Source organism: Juglans regia, chromosome 4 (assembly GCF_001411555.2).
Source record: "Juglans regia cultivar Chandler chromosome 4, Walnut 2.0, whole genome shotgun sequence".
NCBI classification, from domain to species: domain Eukaryota; kingdom Viridiplantae; phylum Streptophyta; class Magnoliopsida; order Fagales; family Juglandaceae; genus Juglans; species Juglans regia.
In genome coordinates this window covers 30,783,707-30,806,233 of record NC_049904.1, presented here as the reverse complement: position 1 = coordinate 30,806,233, position 22,527 = coordinate 30,783,707, and the positions used below count along the sequence as shown (strand labels likewise).

At 38.1% G+C, this 22,527-nt stretch overlaps 1 protein-coding gene across 1 annotated transcript; it reads left to right on the top strand.

Annotated features, from left to right (window-relative positions):
- Positions 1-1,229: 1,229 nt before the first annotated feature.
- LOC109019001 lies at positions 1,230-21,206 on the top strand. Its single transcript, XM_019001209.2, has 14 exons — positions 1,230-1,413; positions 1,926-2,548; positions 2,628-2,662; positions 2,768-2,846; positions 2,978-3,056; positions 3,952-4,121; positions 5,623-5,679; positions 6,128-6,293; positions 7,032-7,251; positions 7,476-7,592; positions 18,008-18,097; positions 19,386-19,511; positions 19,695-19,746; positions 20,607-21,206. Exons 2-14 carry the CDS (start codon positions 2,036-2,038, stop codon positions 20,757-20,759), a joined length of 1,857 nt encoding a protein of 618 aa, XP_018856754.2. The 5' UTR covers positions 1,230-1,413; positions 1,926-2,035; the 3' UTR covers positions 20,760-21,206.
- The last annotated feature ends 1,321 nt before the right edge of the window (positions 21,207-22,527 follow it).

The window sequence follows — 22,527 nt, the reverse complement described above, 5'->3', positions numbered from 1 at the left end:
GATTTTTGAATTTTGAATTAGTCTATCAGATGTATGTATTATATATTTTATTTGTAATTTTATAATGTTGATACAATGTCCCTTGGACACTTTTATTTGTAATTATTTAGACAGTTAGACTTTCCATTTTATTTTTGTAATAGCTTAGTTATTATTATTATTTATTAGTTTATTAGGTAGTAAACTTGTAGTCTATACTCTATAGTAGTATTTCATTAGTCTTAATTATATAAAATTGTGTTTTTTTTAACTCTTCTTTTTTAAAAAATGCAAAATATATTTTTATGGGCCTAAAATGGCCCAGAAGCTGTTTCTGGGCCATTTTCGGCCCATTACAACGTTTTCTGGGTCAAAAAAGACCCAGTAGTGCTGCGGGGGTGCAGACGGAGGACCCCCTCCACCCGCACCCCGTCAACCGGGACGGGGTCCCCCGCCCCCGCACTTTGGGGGCGGGGGGCAGATGAATATATTCACCCCCCGCCCATGCGGGGGCGGGGGGCGGATGAATATATTCACCCCCCGCCCATGCTGGGGCGGGGGGCGGGGTGGGGGCTACCCCGCCCCGTATGGGGCGGGTAGCACCCATAATATTTTTTAACGATGAATCTAATTTTTTTAAAAAAAATTAAATATAATATTTATATAAAAAAAATTAAGGACAAATATGATATTTTTTAATGATGAATTTAATTTTTTTTAAAAAAATTTATGATATTTACATAATTTATAATTATATTTAATATTATTTCATAAATAATGAAAAATTTTAAAATCGACAAAAATGAATAGATTTAAAAAAAAATAAAAAAAGTCTTAAATGAAGAGTCAAATCATGCTCTTACATTATTTTGCATTTTGTCTTAATTATTTTTTGAATATTTCTATTATATTTCAGAGGTTGCTTCATTTGTTTATTTTTTTCATATTTCTTTCAGAATTGCCTGCTTCACCTTATGGCAAATATATTTTTTTATATTTAAAACCCAAACATAGCCTCAAATTAAATATTGATTAATTTTGTAAGACTTAACTAATTATTTTATTGTGTTTTTAATTTTTTTAAAATCTTTTTTGTTTAAATATCTCGAAAACGTATCCATCCAGTTCACTGATTTCCCAAAGATATATATGTGTTCCCATTCTGTATTTTTTTTTTTTTTTTGACTAAAAATATGTTTCCATTCTGATCTTTAGACAAATAATTTCTAGCACTTTTCTTATAAATCTTAATAATGTCTGTGCTCGGAAAGAATAAAGAGATTAATTAACCTAAAAAGATAAGGATCGCCGGTAGATGAGCCCTATTCGTTCCCAAATTGTAAAATAAAATTCGAACTCTCCCCAAGAAAACCGACTTCCCACGACCCTGTTGATGCAAAAGGCTACTGACTCTACAGTCGGGAGTTCCCCCAGGTAATTACTGGTCAAAGCTTACACTCTTCCAAGTAGCTGAGAAGTTTTCGAATCATTGGAGTAATAAGTTTGTTTTTGGTAGTACTTATTAATTGATGTTTGGGGGAGGGGGGTTATGATTTTCTGGAAATTAATCGGGAGTTTCTCTGCCTGGATTTTCAGTTAAGCTACAAAACGTTTATGAGATGTGTGGTGATCAACGAACAATATGTTAATCAAAAGCTCAGAACTTAAGATATTATGCATTTTCGAAACTACGAAGATTTGTTTGCTAGTTAGTTAGTTACTTGTTTCCATATTTATATACTTGACGATCGAACCATCTGATCTCGTATTTGTGCTAATTTGTTTTGCTCCTTGACATTCTGCTGAAGGTTTGAATGTTTCAAATGCTTGATTTTTTTATTTTTGTAATGTTGTGATTTACATTCGGGGAGATTTTTCTTCAAATCTATTGACTAGTTAAGCTTCAGTCACTAAATGCTTACATTTTTAGTAAAATTGTGATGCAGGTGAAGAAGAGTTGGGATTTTTAAGTCTAATCTACTTCGTTTACTTTTTATCCCATTTGCCTCTTCTTATTCGTTTTATCGTAGACGTTCTGGCCAAATAAGCATCGACTATGGATAATTCCCAAGACCAACCACTTCCTCCTGGTGTCCATTTCTTGCCAAACTATTCTTCTGCGGTTCCATCAGTCCCATTCCCTCCTCAACATGGTGATATTACCGTCAGACCTCAGTATCACCCTAACTATTCTGGAAATTACCTCTTCCCCTCTTCTAATTCCACCTTCACTCCTAATCAAGGCTCATATCTCCATAATAGTCCATCAACTCAATACAAATTTTCTCCAAATGCTCCTGATTTTTCAGGTCAAATTCCCCAAAACTCTCAAACTGACAATGCTCTTCAATCGAGTTTAACCCAACAAGACGCTGACCTCATTGCACAGCAACCACAAGACCAAGACACAGCAGTTGAGAAAATTCTCTTGCATAAAGATCGTACAATACCTCAACAAACGGGTCATTTCGATGGAAATAGTAATGACTCTACTGGCTACTCCAGACTTCATGTTGAAAATGCCAGGGACATTGAAACTGCTGCTCAGGATGCTGTTTTGCGTGAACAGGTAGCCTTCTGATCTATATTGTCTGCTTACATAACTGCATTTCCTTATATATGAATTTTGTCTTTCTTTGGATTAACAGGAAATCGCCACCCAAAACATCATACAACATCACAGGTTTGTGTTAATTCATCCCAACAAAATGCCCTCTATTCTTGAATTCAGAAATGTTGGAGATAGAAAAACATATGACGCTTAGATATGCATGATTTATAATTTCAGAGAAGCAAGAGGCTTCAGTGGACCTTCTGAGGATGGTAAAGACATTTTTTCTGAACGTCGTGACCCCAATGCTCTAAAGGTATGAAATCTGCAAATCTATGTGGGGCTACTCTAATTTTCTGTTGTTTTAAATGACAAATTCTATGTAGACCACTTCTTATTCCCCAATTTTTATCAGCTTGCACATTCTATTTATGAATTGTCTTGCAGGAACATCTATTGAAGATGACTTCACAACATCGTGCTGAAATGGCTGTAAAGCGGGGGAAGTCTACTGTGCATGAAGAAGGTTGGTGGTTAGTTCCTTCTTTCTCATTTATTAATACTGTTATATCTTTGACATCTTTCACTTTTAAGAGGCAACCATGTTAGTGATAATAGGTCCTTGGTTAATCTTAGAAGATGATACTCTACTATAAGCCTAGAGGATCGTATAAAGAGGCTCTAACAGTTTCTTTGCGGTAAGAAGCGATACTTGTTTAATTCATTAAAAACAAAGAGCGATACTTGTTGGTCTTTTCCAGATTCCCACTAGTTATTCTCCCTAATTATATGCTTGATAAATATGGCAAGACAATAAAAAATTATTATTATTTTTTTGATAAGTAAGACAATAGAAAATTATAGGAATGGAAGTGTCTAAGGTCCTACAAGAATGACATTTGGCTGGGAGGGGGTCATGAACTTATACAATCTGTTGTCATAGATGTAGTAATTTTCTTGGAAAGAAAGAACAATAAAGAAAAAGCAGTGCAATGTTTTGTGAACTATGCCTTTTTTCTGTTCATCGGATTTGAATGGTCCCCCTCCAATATTTCCTTTTGGGATCAATCCAGCTTCTTTGCTATAAATGCCTAATTCTCATTTGTGTTCCTGATCCCTATTTAGGCAACCTAAAGTAGGTTGAAGTATGCAATGAAATGATGTCTAGAAAATATGTTGATATTGTCAAAAGCCTCATGGACTCTTTTTTATGTAACATCTAAATCATTAGTTGGTTTGAACTTACCAAAAAAAGGAGTTTGATTCTATGCATCATTCTTCAAAATGCAATTCCAGATTTGAAATATTAGTAATTCAATAAACATCTTAGTTACCTTTTTTTTTTTTTTTTTTTGAGATTTAGCTGATACTGAATTCGAGGCTTGTTTTTTAAAATTGTGCTAATGGTGCTTTGATGTCAGGTAATTTAGAAATTGGAAACGGGTATGGTGTACCTGGTGGAGGTGCTTATTATGGTGCTCCAAAGCCTAATACTGATAACCCCAGTAAATCTAGCAAATTGCCTGATTACCTTAAGCAGAAGTTGCGAGCAAGGGGTATTCTTAAAGAAGATACAGAAAAAGGCTCTCCAGTAAGTATCAATTCTGCTAGTTTATCTATCTAGTGGTGGGAGAATTCCTTAACTTTCTCATGAATGGACCTATTCTCAATTCTGCACGCGTTGCAATTTTCCACTTATTCTGCACGGGTTTTTAGGCTTTAACACCTTTAGCTTTCATGGAATTGTCAATTTTCCACCTGAATGTGTCAAATTTTGAGTGTCAAATTTTCCATATTGTCAAAATAAGCCAATCAAAACATGTCATAACTGCAACATCTGCATGTGATCCCTGACTTTTAATATCATAGGCAAACAAGACCTTATGAGACTTTTCCAACAGTAATAATAGCAATAATAACCATTTTGACGGCAGAGGTACAAGCAGTGGGGAAGGAGATGAGAATGAAGGAACTTGATGTCCTTCAAAACCCAAAAATCTCCTTAGTAACCAAAAAGAGCCTTCTTAGAGCATTAGCATTGGCTTCATCAAAAGTCTAGCCAAATGTAAAATTTGATGAATTTCATCAAAATAGGGCTGCATTGGATTAGTCAAATAGATAAATGTGAAATTTTGAGCTACAGTAAATTTATAGGTTTCTTCAAATTTGAAGGTCTACTATTCATTCATCAAATCTATTTTTTATTCACTTTTAATCTTCAAAGGTCTTTTTTATTCACGTTTAATCTCCAATCGTGTTGTAATAATAATGTAATAATCAAATTAAATTATTAATCAACATATGATTAGTATAATTGTAAAATATAAAAAAAATAAAAATATTTTTATTAAAAAAATAATATTATATTATTATTTTGATGAATTCAATGGCTAATTCAATGTGGAGTTATGGCTAGGAAAGTTTTGAATTTATAGAAATCATGTATTTTTCATCAAACTTTAGAAATAATTTTGATGAAATCAATGCCAATGCTCTTATAATCTAAGTTAATATTTCTTGCTAGACTTTCTCTTTATTCCGAGAAAGAGAGAGAGAGAGAGAGCATGCCTGATTCATGCCAATTTATCTCATCAAAATTAAAAAAGATTGAATAATAGGGTAATATTTCTGTTGTTTGTTTTCAGAAGACTTTGTGGTATATTCCATGGTAATCTGTCTCCAATTAATGGCTTCAATGCCATATTTTTTGAATTGATGGAAACGTCAGTTGTGGTTTTTGTGGTCTTCTGATTTGTCGTTGGCACTTCAGTGCCGTTACTAACATATTGATAGGAAGCAGCAACATCAATTTTGCCTTTTTTTGCTCAAATCAAGCTGATGTGTGATTAAACATTACAGACCACTAAAACATGATTTCTTCACAATTTTTCGTTTTCAGCTTGTCAACATTTGCTCCTTAACTTCACACCTTATTTCTATGGGCTTCGGCTATTGTATTCAATGGGACTAGTGTTCATGATTTCCTTGTATCTTTTTTCTAGATCCTAAATTGCAACTAGGTGTTCACTTTGGTCTACTTCATGTATAAAAAATTTGGTCCTTAATGGTTTGCATTTTGTTCTAAACTTCAGAAGTCGGAGACTGGTTCAACTCAACTTGTGGATAATGGAAAGTTGCCTTCCAAATGGGTATGTATCAAATGCCATATGTATCTTTTTCAATTTTTCCTTTTTTTCCATCATTTTCTTTCAGGTGTCTATTAGGTTGGGGGGTTATTGTCCAAATATTCCTATAATAAATGTCAAGATTTGCTTGTAGTCATGTGGAATCTTATAATAATGATTTTTTTCTTCTAAAAGAATGTCTGAAGTGAAGACTTAAGATGCTTGATCATGTGTTCATGAGTGCATGCTTTGTTGCTACAGTTTTCTCTCACATGAACTTTACTAATTGGCTCTGTTCCAAGTTTTGTGGGGGAATAATGTGATGCCAAGGTAGCAAATTTTTTGCTATGAGGGTAAAAATGTTTTTACTCCAGATGATTCTGTGTTTATATTTTACAAATGGTAAAGTTTTAATCTAATTTCTTATTATGGTTTTTTTTTGGCTGCTATTAACTTATAGGAATACCTGTAGGTGGAGGTAAAAGACCCTGCTAGTGGTGCTTCATATTATTACAATAAGAGTACTGGGAAGAGTCAGTGGGAAAAGCCGGTTGAAACACCTCCTATTAGACAACATCCATTGCCTTTATCTATTCCTATTCCAGAAGGTTGGATAGAGGCTTTGGATGAAACAACAGGTATAAAATACTTCATGTGCATTCCAACCAACAATGTTTTTCACATATGTGTATATCCAGTGTACTTGGCTACACCTATTAATATTAATAAAAATTTTAGTTATAAAAAAAATATGTTTTTTACATATGTAATGTGAATAGAAAGGAAGGAATGCATAATACAAACATTGTGTAAAAGTTTCAGCTGTTTCTAAATTGTTTAGCAATTTTGTTATCTGGTCCTGATGAGGAATATTAATGTTATTTCTTGGCTTGAGACTCTCTCTCTCGCTCATTTTCTTTTTCTTAAATAAACGAGCTTGGAATTTTATTGGTCAAACCTTTTGGAAAATTTCCTGATGGTTTTAGTAGTTTGTGCTTGACTGGTCTTAATAAAGTAAATTTGATTTATGGTGCCCATGCCCTTATAGTTTTCCTAGTAGTTTGTGCTTGACTAGTGTTAATACAAAGTAAACTTGATACATGTGCCCATGCTCTCTAATTGTTCAGTGCAAGTCACAAAAGAGATCTGTTGTTCAAAGTTCCGTTTCCCACTCATGAAGCCATTAACCCGGGAGTAACAATTTTGAGGCTGTACCTTATTTCTTTAACTGCATGCTTTGTTGAAAACTTGAAACTCCACAAGTTGTGGAATTGAAACCTGTTACTGGTTGTAGACACCATGAAAGAAAACCATGATAATTCATATTGTGTTCAATCTCTTCTATTTCCCTTCACACTTAAACGATCTCTATGCAGGTCATAAATATTATTATAATACAAAGACCCACATATCACAATGGGAGCGTCCTGATTCATCACTGCAGGTTTCTTTGCAACATTCTGACAGCATAGTCCCCAGAAGTGCCCCTGATGCAAAGCAGGATGATCAGTCATCCCAAGAAAATAGATGCTTCGGATGTGGTGGCTGTGGAGTAGGCCTTGTCCGGATGTCGGGTTACTGCAGTCATTGCACTGGGTATATGATATACCTGTTGTTCATTGGCAATCTAGACTGAATTTACTTTTTAGTTGCAGTTTGTTAGTGTTAGCTAAAGGTTAAATTGTATATTCAGTCCTTGGGGTGCAGTGGTTTGAATTTGGGGTGTTCTTTTTTTTTTTTTTTTTTTTTTGTTGTTATCGCTTCTTATTGGTTTTCATTCTTGCATACTACATTAATTTTGCCTCACAAAATGTCACCAGAAATGCAGCTAATTCGATTTGGAATGATCAATCATCTGAGCTAATAAAGTGCATGGGGTGCGGAGGTTGGGGAGTAGGCCTTGTGCAGATGTGGGGTTACTGCAATCATTGCACAAGGTAGGATGATGCCTATTTTTCACAAGAGATCTTTTTTTTTTTATAAGTAATATTTTTCACAAGAGATCTATTGTTGGATTTTCTTATTTTGCCCTTAGTTTGTTAGTTCAAGTTATTGAATGTAGAATTAATGCATGGATTGCACTTAATAAAAATGTTAGTTTTGGAAAACCTCTAATTCTTCCTAGGTTTACATACAATCTTTGATTACCTATGAAAAAAAAAAAAAAAGTAGTGCTACACCCACTGAGGGTGTAGCCTGAGGATGGGTCCCAAGAAGGCCAAATCCTATTCTTTTTTTTCATAAATTTTTTTTATATCCTTAAAACATTTTAAAAAAAATACAACGTCATTAAAAAACACATCTTAATCACTAAGTAAAAAATAAATAAAGTGTTGGGACCCAACTCTCGATAGCTCTTATCATTTTTCAAAAAAAATCTTCCTAGTTTTTTCATAACTTAAAATGTCTCTGGGCCCAAGTGTTGGGCCTCAGTCCATGGGGCGGCCTTTGGTTCTTCAACAGACAGGCCCGGTCTGGAGGAAGAGAGTGCAGGGGGGGCTGGCCCTTCGGCGACTGGGTTCAAGCCACCGTCGCCAATGAAGGGCTCAGGTGATCCCGTACGACGGGAGTTCATGCAATCGTGATGTTCTCTGTGATCCTGAAGTGGTCGTCGGCGCATCCACATCGTTGGAACCTGCACAGATTTATGAGACGGTGGCGGCCGCTGGTGCATCCATGATGACAACTCAGGTGCCTAGTCCGTCGGGGAGTGAAGTTCTAGCAAAGGAGGGTGCGAATCTCCCTGTTTGTCCCTTTTCTCTAGCTGGGCAAGTATTGGATGTAGTTTCAGAGGCCTTTAACCCTTCCACTGGTGTATTAGAACCTGAAATCTCACCGAAAAATGGAGGGGGCAACATGAGAAATGAGGTGCTCCCTGTGGTTTTGGGGGGAGGAATCTGTAGTTGGCTATTTGTGAAGGGAACTATTTTGATGGAGGGGATGCTGATCCAATATGCATGCTACCTCCTAGCCCCAATACAGAAAGGTTCATTTCAGAGTGGGTGTTTAAGAAGGTTGAGGAGATACAAGCTTGCATTGGGGTCTCTTGCATGAGATTTGAAGAACAATTCAGAGCCCTTGTGGCCATTGAAGATGGCAGATCGAAGTCTGCCACAAAAAGAGATAGGGAACTTAAAAGGCCCAAATGTTCTATTAATTATGAAACAGAAGAGGGGAGTGGCGGAAGGGATAGATTGAAAGGGAGAGGGGCCACCTTTGCTCACGAAACCTAAGATCCTCTCTTGTAACGTGCGGGGGCTTAATGATCGCAGTAAGCGCCTTCGCATTAAATCTTTATTGCGGACATAGAAGGTTGATGTGGTGTGTTTTCAAGAAACAAAATTGCAGGTCATTAATAGAAGAATTATTCGTAGTTTGTGGGGATGTTCGTATGTGGGCTAGTCATATTTGGCTTCATTAGGAGCGTTAGGTGGTGTTCTCCCAATGCGGGATAAAAGAGTGGTGGAGGCGGAAGAGGAGTGTGTTGGTACTTTCTCGGTTGCTAGCCGTTTTAAAAATATGGTAGATGGGTGGGAGTGGGCTTTTGTAGGCATTTATGAGCCTAACATTGATAGATATAGGAGAAGGCTTAGGGAGGAATTGCAAATTTATATTGTTTATGAGAGGTGCCGTGGTATATGGATGGGGATTTCAACATCACTTGCTTTTCTAGCGAGCGGTCGGGGAATTATTGAATCTCTCTAGCTATGGAGAAGTTCTTGGTGTTCATTTTTTATCTAGATCTCATGAATCTCCCCATGGTTGGGGGCGAGTTCACATGGTCTAATAGTTGGGGTTAGTCGAGATTGAATAGATTTATTGTCTCTCCTTCGTAGGAGGCCCACTTTCCGGAGTTGTCAGAAGAGGCTACCCCGTGTATGCTCGGACTACTTTCCTATCTTGTTAGATTGCGGGGGTATTCATGGGGGACGCCGATATTTCAAGTTTTAAAATATGTGGTTAGCAGATGATAGTTTTGTAGGGAAGGTGCACCATTGGTGGGCTTCTTATCAATTTACAGGCAAGCTTAAGGCTTTAAAGCACGATATTAAGAAGTGGAACTTGGAAGTTTTTGATAACGTTGACAACTAGAAGACTACTCTTATGGAGGAATTGCAGGAGTTAAGAGGGGAGGGAGTTGATGGGAGACACCTCGGAGGAGGTATCATTGAGGAAGAGTTTGTTGAGTATTTGGAGTCTGGTTCACGCCGCTCGAGCGGAGCGTCTAGCCGCTCGAGCGAATACAAGTCAGAGAGCTTCGCTCGAAAAGAGCTGGACAGACCGCTCGAGCAAAAGCAAGTCAGAGAGCTACGCTCGATAACCGCTCGACACTTAGCTCGAGCGGAGGGAAGTCAGAGAGCTTCGCTTGAGGAGCCGCTCGACACATGGCTCGAGCGATTGCGGGAAACAGGTTCGCTCGATGCAGGCTCGACACGCCGCTCGAGCGCCGCCGCATAACATATATATTAAAATGTTTTTTTTACTTGTACTGTATCAGAGTGAACAGTAGCCGTCCTACACCATTGTATTGTGATTCCTCAAGAAATAAAAATCCTCTGCAGCTCCCGTGGACGAAGGCAATTTGCCAAACCACGTAAATACTGTGTCGTGTGTGATTGCTTGTTTTTCGCGTGTTTGTTTTACTTTTTTCATCATCGTTTTTGCACAACAATTGGTATTAAGAGTCAAGGTTCGGGTCTGAAAAACGATGACTGGAGAAGAAATGAAGGTATCGGGGATCGAGAGGTTTGATGGTACGGATTTTGGGTATTGGAGGATGCAGATAGAGGATTACCTCTATGGGAAGAAACTTCATATTCCATTGTTGGGGAAGAAGCCAGACAGCATGTCAGTTGATGATTGGAATCTGTTGGATCGATAGGTTCTGGGGGTTATTCGTCTAACCCTGTTGAGATCCGTTGCACACAACGTCATCAAGGAAAAGACGACTGCGGATCTCATAGCGGCTTTGTCAGGTATGTATGAAAAGTCGTCAGCAAATAACAAGGTACATCTGATGAAAAAGTTATTTAATTTGAAGATGGCAGATGGTACGTCTGTTGCACAACATCTGAATGATTTTAATACTATCACAAATCAATTGTCGTCTGTTGAAATTGAATTTGATGATGAGATATGTGCACTGATACTATTGGCATCACTGCCAAATAGTTGGGAAGTTATGAGAATGGCTATTAGTAATTCTGCCGGTAAATCAAAGTTGAAATATGATGATATCCGTGATTTGATTTTGGCTGAGGAGGTGCGCAGGAGAGATTCAGGCGAGACCTCAGGCTCAAGTTCAGCATTGAATGTTGACTCTCGGGGGAGAGCACAAGACAGGAACTCAAACAGAGGCAGATCAAAATCAAAGAACAAGGGCAAGAGCAAGTCAGGGCCTGGCCAGCAGGCAACTTGCTGGAATTGTGGCAAAGCTGGCCACATAAAGAAGAATTGTAGAAATCCCAAGAAGACCGAGAATGATAGTACTAATGTGGTAACTGAAGAAGTACATGATGCACTATTACTTGCAGTTCATAGTCCAGTTGATGACTGGATACTTGATTCAGGGGCTTCCTTCCATACATCTTCTCATCGAGAGATAATACAGAATTATGTTGTAGGTAATTTTGGAAATGTGTATTTGGCTAATGGAGAGGCTTTGAATGTTGTAGGGATGGGAGATATTGATATTGTTCTTCCTAACAAGAACAAATGGACCTTACAAAAGGTTAGATACATTCCCGAGTTGAAGAAGAACCTCATTTCTGTTGGGCAACTTGATGATTGTGGCCATTCAGTGGTGTTTTCAAATAGCACCTGAAAGGTCACCAAAGGAGCATTGGTACTGGCTCGGGGTAAGAAAACTGGTACACTTTATATGACTACTGGTTTAGATAACACTATTGCTACTACCGTTGCAGAGAGCACAGCAGATTTGTGACATTGTAGGTTTGGCCATATGAGTTAGAAGGGCATAAAAGAACTTCTGTCTAGAGGCAAGCTATCAGAACTGAAGTCAGTTGATCTCAGTATGTGTGAGAGTTGCATTATGGGAAAACAGAAGAATGTCAGTTTTTTGAAGAGTGGTAGAACACTAAAGTCAGAGAGATTAGATCTTGTGCACACTAATGTGTGGGGACCTTCCCCAGTAGCATCTCTTGGAGGTTCTCGTTACTATGTTACATTCATTGATGACCACAGCAGGAAGGTATGGGTCTATTTCTTGAAACACAAATCTGATGTATTTTATGTGTTCAAAATTTGGAAAGACATGGTTGAGACAGAGACAGACTTGAAGTTGAAATATTTGAGGTCTGATAATGGTGGTGAGTATATTGATGGTGGGTTCAAGGAATATTGTGCAACTCAGGGTATCAGAATGGAGAAGACCATTCCTGGGACACCACAGCAAAATGGAGTTGCTGAGCGCATGAACAGAACCATAAATGAGTGTGCTAGAAGCATGAGGCTGCATGCTGGGCTACCACCTACTTTCTGGGTAGATGCAGTTAGCACTGCAGTATATTTGATAAACAGAGGGCCATGTTGGGAATAACTGTATATCTAAGACTAACTCGAAGTATAGTAGCGGAACTAAACGAAAGAAAAGATGACAATCACACAGAAAGAGCACCAAGAATTAAGTGGTTCGACTCAAAATGAGCCTACGTCCACTGGTGGGGTCGGTATCGGAGATTTCACTATCAACAAAGATGGAGTACAGATGAATACAACAAAACTTCACAAGGAAGTTCTCTCTCAAAACTCACTCTATAACTTCTCTCTCAAGAAAACACTAAAAAACAAGACAAAAAAGTGATTTCTGAAGTTATCTAAGAAGTGGGCGCCGTTTGGTATTTATAAGAACAGAAATGTTCACTTCTCTGAACATTGGCTCGAGCGAACACTCGAGCGAGTGTCGAGCGAACGTAGGTTTTCTGTACTTCGCTCGAGCTAACACTCGAGCGAGGGTCGAGCGAAGCTCTTGAAACTCTCTGACTTGAACTCGCTCGAGCTGGATGTCGAGCGAGGGTCGAGCGAAGCTCTCGAAACTCTCTGACTTGAAATCGCTCGAGCTGAATCTCGAGCGATGCTTGAGCGAGACTCTCTGTCTGACTTCGCTCGAGCCAAGTGAAACTTTGCTCGAGCGAACCTACGACACATGCACTGTTCCATCTGATTCAAGCCACCTCATAACAGGCCATCAGTTCCGTTGGATTGTGGATTGCCTGAGGAGGCTTGGAGCGAAAAAGAGGTCAAATTTTCTCATCTTAAAATCTTTGGTTGTCTTTCTTATGTTCTTATTGATTCTAATGCTCTTAGTAAGCTTGAGGCTAAGTCAAGAAAATGTTATTTCATTGGCTATGGAGACGAGGCATTTGGCTATTGTTTCTGGGATGATCAGGGTCGGAAGATTATAAGAAGCAGGAATGTGATCTTCAATGAGAAGATTGTGTACAAAGATAAGTCTAGTACAGTTGCTGAAGCAGTTTCTCAGGAGTCTGACTTTGTGAGTTTGGATGATCTACCAGAGGTCACAGTGCAGTGTAGAGAAATGAGTGACGGGGAGAGTGGGCTCAGTGCACCTATTCCTATTATTCCGCAGTCAGATCCAGAGCCGTTTACTCCTGCAGCTGTAGTTCGCAGGTCAGTTAGAACTATTCGTCCTCCACAACGTTTCTCACCTACTTTGAATTATATTCTATTGACAGATGGTGGAAAACCAGAGAGTTACCAAGAAACCTTGCAAGATGAAAATTCTAGCAAGTGGGAGTTGGCCATGAAGGATGAGATGGATTCCTTGTTAGGGAATCAGACATGAGAGTTGACAGAACTTCCATCAGGGAAGAAGGCATTACACAACAAGTGGGTATACCGGGTGAAAACTGAGCATGATGGCAGTAAGAGGTACAAGGCCAAACTTGTTGTAAAAGGCTTTCAACAGAAACAGGGCATTGACTATTCTAAGATTTTTTCTCCCGTGGTAAAGATCACAACCATCAGGCTAGTTTTGGCTATGGTTGCTACTGAAGATCTATTTTTTGAGCAGTTAGATGTGAAGACTGCTTTTCTTCATGGAGATCTTGAAGAAGACATCTACATGTGCCAACCTGAGGGGTTTGTGGTACAGGGAAAGGAAGGTTCAGTTTGCAGACTGAAGAAGAGCTTGTATGGCCTAAAACAAGCTCCTAGACAGTGGTACAAGAAATTTGATAGTTTCATGTGTAGTGCAGGATACATCAGATGTCAGGCAGATTATTGTTGTTATGTCAGACAGTTTGACAATTCTTACATTATTTTGTTGCTATATGTGGATGACATGCTCATTGCAGAGGCTAGTATTGATGAGATCAATAGTCTGAAGAAGCAGATGTCAGAGCATTTTGCAATGAAGGATTTGGGAGCTGCAAAGCAAATCCTTGGCATGAGAATTGTCAGAGACAGAGTCAGAGGCACGTTGAGACTCTCACAGGCTGAGTATGTGAAAAAGGTACTCAACCGGTTCAATATGGACAAGGCCAAGTCAGTTGGCACACCCTTAGGTAGTCACTTCAAACTCGGCAAGGATCAGGCACCAAAGTCAGAAGAGGAACAAGACTATATGAGTAAGGTTCCTTATGTCTCATCTATTGGTTCACTTATGTGTGCTATGGTTTGCACTAGACCAGATATTGCCCATGCAGTGGGAGTTGAGTAGATTTATGAGTAACCCTGGAAAACAACATTGGGAAGCAGTGAAGTGGATTTTGAGGTACCTAAAAGGCTCCTCAGAAACGTGCTTGTGTTTCTCAAGAGAGGGCTTAGAGGTGCAAGGCTATGTTGATATTGATTTAGCTGGAGATACTGATAGCAGAAAAAGTACCACAGGGTTTGTTTACACTCTGGGTGGTACTGCAGTTTCATGGGGTTCTAATCTACAGAAAACAGTTTCTTTGTCTACTACAAAAGCTGAGTATATTGTAGTTTTAGAAGCTGCAAAGGAGATGGTTTGGATACAGGGCTTCTTGGAGGAATTGGGTAAAAAGAATCAGAAGGGTACTTTCTACAGTGACAGTCAGAGTGCCATATTCTTTGCCAAGAACCCAGCGTTTCATTCCAGGACTAAACACATTCAGATCAGGTATCACTTTATACAATCATTGTTAGATGATGGACAGTTGCTACTTGAGAAAATTTGTGGAAGTAAGAACCCTACTGATGTGTTGACAAAGGGCGTTACACTTGAGAAACTGAAGTTGTGCGCAACTTTAGTTGGTCTTCTAGCATGAAGACAGGAGTTGTGAGTTGCAGAGGTGGAGGATATCATGTTTGAGGCAGAGGGCGACAATGTGGGTGTACTAGTCTCCAAGTGGGAGAATTGTTGAGTATTTGGAGTCTGGTTCACGCCGCTCGAGTGAATACAAGTCAGAGAGCTTCGCTCTAAGAGAGCTCGACAAACCGCTCGAGCAAAAGCAAGTCAAAGAGCTTCGCTCGATAACCGCTCGACACTCAGCTCCAGCGGAGGGAAGTCTGAAAGCTTCGCTTGAGGAGCCGCTTGACACATGGCTCGAGCGATTGCGGGAAACAGGTTCACTCGATGCGGGCTCGACACGCTGCTCGAGCGAACATCACTAATTCTGCTGAGTTTAGGGTTTCCGCCGCATAACATATATATTGAAATGTTTTTTTGACTTGTACTGTATCAGAGTGAACAGTAGCCATCCTATACCATTGTATTGTGATTCCTCAAGAAATAAAAATCCTCTGCAACTCCCGTGGACGTAGGCAATTTGCCGAACCACGTAAATACTGTGTCGTATGTGATTGCTTGTTTTTCCCGTGTTTGTTTTACTTTTTTCATCATTGTTTTTGCACAACAGAGTTCGGTAGTGACAGATTTGGAGAGGGTACTGTTGATGGAGGAGACTTCATGGCGACAAAAATCCAAGGCCCTTTGGCTAAAAGAAGGCGATAGATGTACGAAATTCTTTCATAAAGTGGCTAATTCACATAGGCGCAACAATGACATTGAGACACTTCATTCATGTACTCAAGTGCTTACTTCCCCCTCTGAATTAGAAAACCATATTGTGCATTACTACGAGAACCTCCTCACGGAACTGGCCTGTTGGAGTGGACACGAAAGGAAATTAATGATTGTGGACACGGAAGTACTTGGGGGGGTTGGTGCTCCAATGGGGGGGGGGGGCGCTTATGAAAATTTATTAGGAAGGGATTCCCGAGTTTTGTAAGTCATACCTGTTTCGTGGCTGGATAGGGTACAAGAATTAGGTTTTGGCCTGATGTTTGGTGTGGAGATCGTGCTTTAAACACAGTTTTTCTAGCTCTCTATTGTATTGCAGCTAACAGGGATGCTACTGTGGCGGATTTGCGGGTATCTTCTCATGGCCCTCCCTAGTGGAATGTCCTCTTCAATCGGGATATTCATGATTGAGAATTACCCACGGTTTCAGATTTTTTCAGATTGATATACTCCACGGGAAACACCACGGCATAGAGGGATAAGATGCAGTGGAGGTCTAATGGCAGCAAGAAATGTACAGCCAGGGCGTATTACAAAATATTGATATCCCAAGTTAATGTTCATTTCCCTTAAAAGAATATTTGGAAGTCTCGTGTGCCTTCTTAAATGGCCTTCTTTGTATGGACTGCTGCTCTTGGGAAGATTTTGACCACGGACAACTTGAGGAAGAAGGGTTGTGTCGTAATGGATTGGTGCTATTTGTGTAAAAAGAATGGAGAATTAGTGGACCACTTACTATTGCATTGTTAGGTGACAAGACTATTGTGGAATGAGATCTTTAGAAGAGTCGACGTTGCATGGATTATATCTTTAAGGGTGGTGGATTTATTGGCTTGTTGGAAGGAGATTCAAGGTCGTTCTCAAGTGACAGCGGTGTGAAAGATGATTCCGTTGTGCATCATGTGGTGTATTTGGTTGGAAAGAAATGAGTGGTGTTTTGAAGATAGGGAGTGTACAAGGGCGGAGCTTCGGATTTTTTTTGTACACTTTAATGCTTTGGTTTTCAGCCATTGTACTTAATGGAAACACTGTGCATGACTTTGTCTCTAATATCTTGATCTTAGAATGTATTTAGGTGTTCTTTTGTATACTTCATGTGTACACAGGCTATGCCTATTTTATTCGTATCAAGAAATTTACTCTTATAAAAAAAAATGTCTGTGCATGCGAAATAGGTACGAGTGCTAAGAAGACTCACTCATCATGGGATGGAGGAAGGCATGCTTAGAAGAAGTTTACCATTCTTTTTATCTGATATTGTCCCTTAAAGTTTAACATTGCAATAGGTATCTATAATCTACTATAGATACCTATTAAATTTAAAGGGAAAAACAAGATTAGACCAGTTTTGCTCCATGGTACCAAATGTCGTAAAATAGCTCAGTTGAAATTGATTAGTTGGAGGGGACCCATAAAGGTGGTTTAACTGTTATTAGGTTTAGTTAAGTTGAGTTTTTCTTTTTGGATAAATGAAAAATAAATTGCACAATACAAGAAGGATGCTCAAATATACAGGTAAGAGTACTGGAACGTCTTTACCAGGACTTGACATGCTTGAATTCTCTTGAAAGAGGGAAACATAGACACAGGTGGTGCATGGTTGTTGTCAACTCGTGCCGTAAAGTGCTGGGTTAAGTCCCACTGCAATTCTTGCAATCATATCAGAGCATGCAACCATATGTAAATAGTATTGCAGTATCCAGCATAGATATCTGGTTTTTACCTATGATTTTTTTTCCAATGTTAAAACCACGTCTGCTAGGAAGGTGATTTCATGATCTTCCCAGTGAATGGCATTATAGTGTGTGGCTATTAGAAGCCTCTTTTCCATGAAGAAACATTGCAAATTTGCTATGTCACAAGGATATAGACACGTTGGGGTGTCATAGTTGGAGAATAAATGATATTTGCAGTCCTAAGGTGTGCAAGCCTCATGCACTCCTTTTGAAAAAAATGGATAAATCTGAGACCCACATGAAAAAATTATTTTTTTAATGATGAACCCTACTTTTTTCAAAGGGAATGCGCGAGGTTTGCACACTCTAGGACTGTATCTAGTGTTACTCTATTTAAATACCTATGCAGTATGCTAACCTCCAGGCATGTAAGAACTGGACATTTGGTAAAACTCACAGAAAGAAGTGTCCTTGCTACGAAGATGGGCTGGCAATAATTATTGTTGCTGTTTTTTTCTTATATAGATGAGCAGTATATTAACTTCATTTATTAGCTCTTGATTATTGTACCTTATGCATGAAATCTCATCGGTTATTATGCAAAGCCCACTGATACTTTTTCTTATTTTATTTACTTTATCAAATGCAGAGTTCTCAATCTTCCACAATGCCAGTACTTGTCTTCCAGTAATTCTGCAAGCACCAAAGAAGATTCTGACAAAAAGGCTTCTAAACAAAGGTACTCTTATCTCACGTGGAGTTTAGTTATTTCAGGGGCTTGCTATTTTATGTGTTAATATATGCTTTTGTCAGTAGGTTACATACATATCTAGCACGTTTGATCTTATGAGTGCACTTTCCACCCCATCCCCATGTGGGGATGAAGCCCAGTTGAGATACCAGGAATCTTTGCTACTTCATATAGCTGTTTGTGGAACCATGTAATCACGATTTTATTTGAGCCCCAATTATGTTATGATAAGAAACTCAATATTATAGATTCACTCAACACTAGAAGTATACAACAATATACATCATGTTTAATGGTGGGCCACTATTTTTCAAAGGAAGTGCGCGGAGCTTGCACACCCTAAGACAGTATCTAGCATTACTCAATATTTACACAGTAGAAAGATTGGTCCTATCTTTGTTGACAGAGATCTCCTGCTGCCCAGAATATCATACTCTCAGGTTTACAACCCTTTCTCAGGCCATAGAGTCTGGGAAAACCATCCTCTGCTAACTTGGTGGAGTTTTGTCATTCTAGCAAATTTCTGGCCAAAATAGAGTGGATTTTTTCGTTTTAACAATTCTACTAACTATTGACTGCTTTGTTTCTAGCAAATGTTATAAGCCTTCAGTGAGAAAAAGAAAATAGTACTCTTTCCATAATTCACTGAACTTTGTAGCTTTTTTTTTTGTTAAAAAAAAGAGGGAGTACATTTAGAAAGAACCAATTGCGACTTAGATTGCTATTTTCACCCAAATTTGTATAGTCTGAATAACGGTTGAGCTGGATTTTGAAATATTGATAGACTTTGTAACAATAATGGTTAAATAATATTAATTAGCATTTTCTATCAACATAAGTTTTCGTGACGAGATAATTTATTATGATATTATTGTACAGTATCCTAAAGTAGAACCTTGTCTTCACTCTACCTTCTATTTAAAAAGTTAAAATTTCACATGTTGGCTCCAATTATTGAGATCATTGGAGTCTGGGCACACATGTGAAGAAGAGAAAATATTGTTTAAGCAATTTAATTCACCACAGACAAGTTATTATTCGACAAACTTTAAGTGTTAATTCCATTTTGGAATGAAATTCTAAGCTAGATATTACTTTGTATCTCAATTTACCTCGTTTCACCATTATTTTTTATTGTGGAGACCAATGGGGACAGACCTTTTCTTTTTGTCTTCTTTCCCTTGTAACAAAATTAATGCTTTGGCCCCTTTTTTTTCATATATTTATAAATATAAGAAAGAGGGTATTGTTGATTGATCTCACTTTGGGTTTCCAGGTCCAATGGGAAACCTCCAGTTGGAAAAGGAAATAGAAGAGGAAGCAGGAAACGTGATTATACTGAGGATGATGAGTTGGATCCCATGGACCCAAGCTCTTATTCTGATGCTCCTCGTGGTGGCTGGTATGTTTACGTCTTCAATGAAAGTTTTCTGGTATAAACAGCCCCTCCTCTCTTCTCCCCCAAAAAAAAAAAAACCCTCACCGGGTGCCGAAAAACATCTGTTATATCTGTTACCTGAATGGCAGTATATTTGGCATGACCCATGAGGGCCTTGGTTAATATTGTCTTTTGTTGATTTTTCAGGGTTGTAGGCCTAAAAGGAGTGCAGCCACGGGCAGCTGATACCACTGCCACAGTATGTTAATTGTGTTTGGTTTGATTATTTTATTTTCCTTTCCTTCTCTCTTTTATTTGATTTACTAGAGATGGAGCCATTTATCAAAAAGGAACATGTTGCTTCCTCAAAATATGGTAACTAGCATTAAGACGTAAGTTGAGTTTGGTCTAGTGTGGTATCTTCAGATATATATTGCCCATCTTCATGCATATGACAACATATTGCCGAGAAGGTACAGAAATCTATGTTTCTCAACATGAAGGAAGAGTGACGAGAACTCCATTCTAAACTGTAACTTCTTGGCACTTTTATTCTCTTGGTTTGGCTATGCAACCCTGAGTAGGTTTGGTTGTGGGCTTTACTCTTGTTGCTAACCTGACCCTGACTAGGTTATACCTTGTTGAGTGGGTACGAGGTGGAAAATAAGAACAATACTATGAGCTGTGTTTTCAGTATTTCATGATGTTGGCTTGCAAAACCAATAGGATGGCTGTTATTTTTTAGTTGATCAAGAGTTTGCTGTTTTGCAACTACACTAGTGTTTTGCTTACAATGCATGTTGGCTCTATTCTACCAAAATGTCATGCAACACTGCCAAAAGCACTTGTACGTATTCAATAACACATATTTTAGATATAGTTGTATTGAGAACCGATCAGGGACTTGAGACCTTGGCGGACACCCCCCCCCTTTCTCTCCCCAAATTGTCCTCTCTCACCAACCCAAAAGAGCCGAAGAGAAAATGTGCCCCATACACAAGAAAAACGAAAAAACAGATGACTGTGAGAAGTTTGTTTTACAATTTGAAGTTTACCATCAGAGCTTCCTAATGGTGTGCCATGCTTTAGGTTTAACGGTAATCATTTAATGTGTTTCAGGGTCCTCTCTTTCAACAGCGTCCATACCCATCACCGGGTGCAGTATTGCGGAAAAATGCTGAAATTGCTTCACAAACTAAGAAAGTCGGCTCCCATTTCGCACCTATATCCAAGAAAGGGGACGGGAGTGATGGACTCGGTGATGCAGATTGACATCATAATGTCAGTGTAGTAAACTTCGTATTTTTGTTACTGTTGTAATCAGCGAAGTGGAGGCAGGTTGTGTACTGCATTTTTCTTGTCCGTCTCTGAGCATTCCAGATCTTATCAATATGTAGAAGAATGTTTACGAGTCTGCCCCTCCAGCATTCTGGAAATCTATGAGTTGCAAATCTATGAGTTTCATTGATTCTCCAAGTGTGGCCTGCATCGAACTGCTGCCAGTTGGGTGAATTTTTTTGGGGAACTAAGCCCGTCTTTCGCATCTTGCTGAGTTGGGCAGATAGAAAAGGAAGGAAAATGAAATGGCATTTAGTAATTAGTATGTTCTTGCTTTTAACAAAGTTTTCTGTTTTATCTTCATATAGGTGTTGGAAATTAGAATTCAAATGGCAGCTTAGATGATTCTTGAACTGCTAGTCTAAATATTTGATTTATTCATTGAGCATTTCGATCCTATCCTAGCTATTAAACAAACTTGAGGATTTTCTCGTTCCCTCAAAATTGAATCGGTTTATTGTTTGCTGCAACACTGTCGTCTTATGGTTTATGGTGGATCTGCCTGTTATAGGAAGCAAAGCCACCCGGTATACTCCCGAACGATTCCCAAGCAACCTTAATTGCAAGGAAAGCTTTAGCAAATTTAGGTTAGGAAATCGTCGGTAATTTGCCTCGTTTGTTTTCACTCATTCTCTCAATTCATCTTATCTCATCTCATTATTATAATTTTTTAAAATTTTCATACAAAATAAAATAAACAATTTAATTTTTTTAAATTTTAAAATAAAAATAATATTATGAAAATATATTTTAATAATATTTTATTCAATTTTTAACTTTAATCTCAATTTATTTTATCTCATTTGCAAAAACAAACTACATGCGAAAATTTTGTTTCATTTAAGGTTGGATATATGTACGAGTGGGATCCGAATCGGGTGCAAAATTTATGGGGTTACTGTTCTTCTATCAATTATCAAAATAAAATATAGCCCAAAAAACTGTACGAAAAAAAAGAATTGCTAGAAAACCGATTACACATTGATATGGAGATTCCTGGAGCAATTAAAAAGTTAAGTGCAGTGTAAAGTAAGTGATATGTAAAAAACTTGGCAAGTTTCTATCACCGGCTCTGTCTGGACTCCGTGACTTGAATACTTGTTTCAAGTTTCATGGCATGGGTTCGAGAGCTGGTGAGAGAGAGAGAAACGAGAGAGGGTTTAAAAACCATGAGGTATTCTAAAATACCTCTCTTTTTATTTATTATATGTATGAATAATTCTTGCATGAAGAGAATTGATTTTCAAGTGAGATACTTGGTTGTTGTTTATCTTCTCTTTGTTATTTTTTTTTATGTGTGATTTCTTGTAGGCTGGTTTCTTAGGGTTGTTTTTATTATTTGGTTTGTAATTTTTGGCTTTCTTAATTTGTTGTTGGGTCTTTTGATTTTTGATATCTAAATTTTGGTCTTTATGCTTATTTGTAACTCTCAGGTATCTTGTTGTAATCACGGTTTTCTTCTTTTAAAAGTGAGGGTTATCAATAAAATTATAATATTGTCATATTCTTAAAAAAAAAAAAAAAAAAGTCTATATATCATTACCACACACTACACACCATATCTATTTTAACTTTTTTTTTTTCTTTAGCAAGTATTTGGTTTATAGATAATAAGTAGAAAAATTCAATTAGTTTAATAAGAATAAAATAAATAAAATGTATAAAATATGTGATGTTGAATGATATGTAGCTTAACAACCAT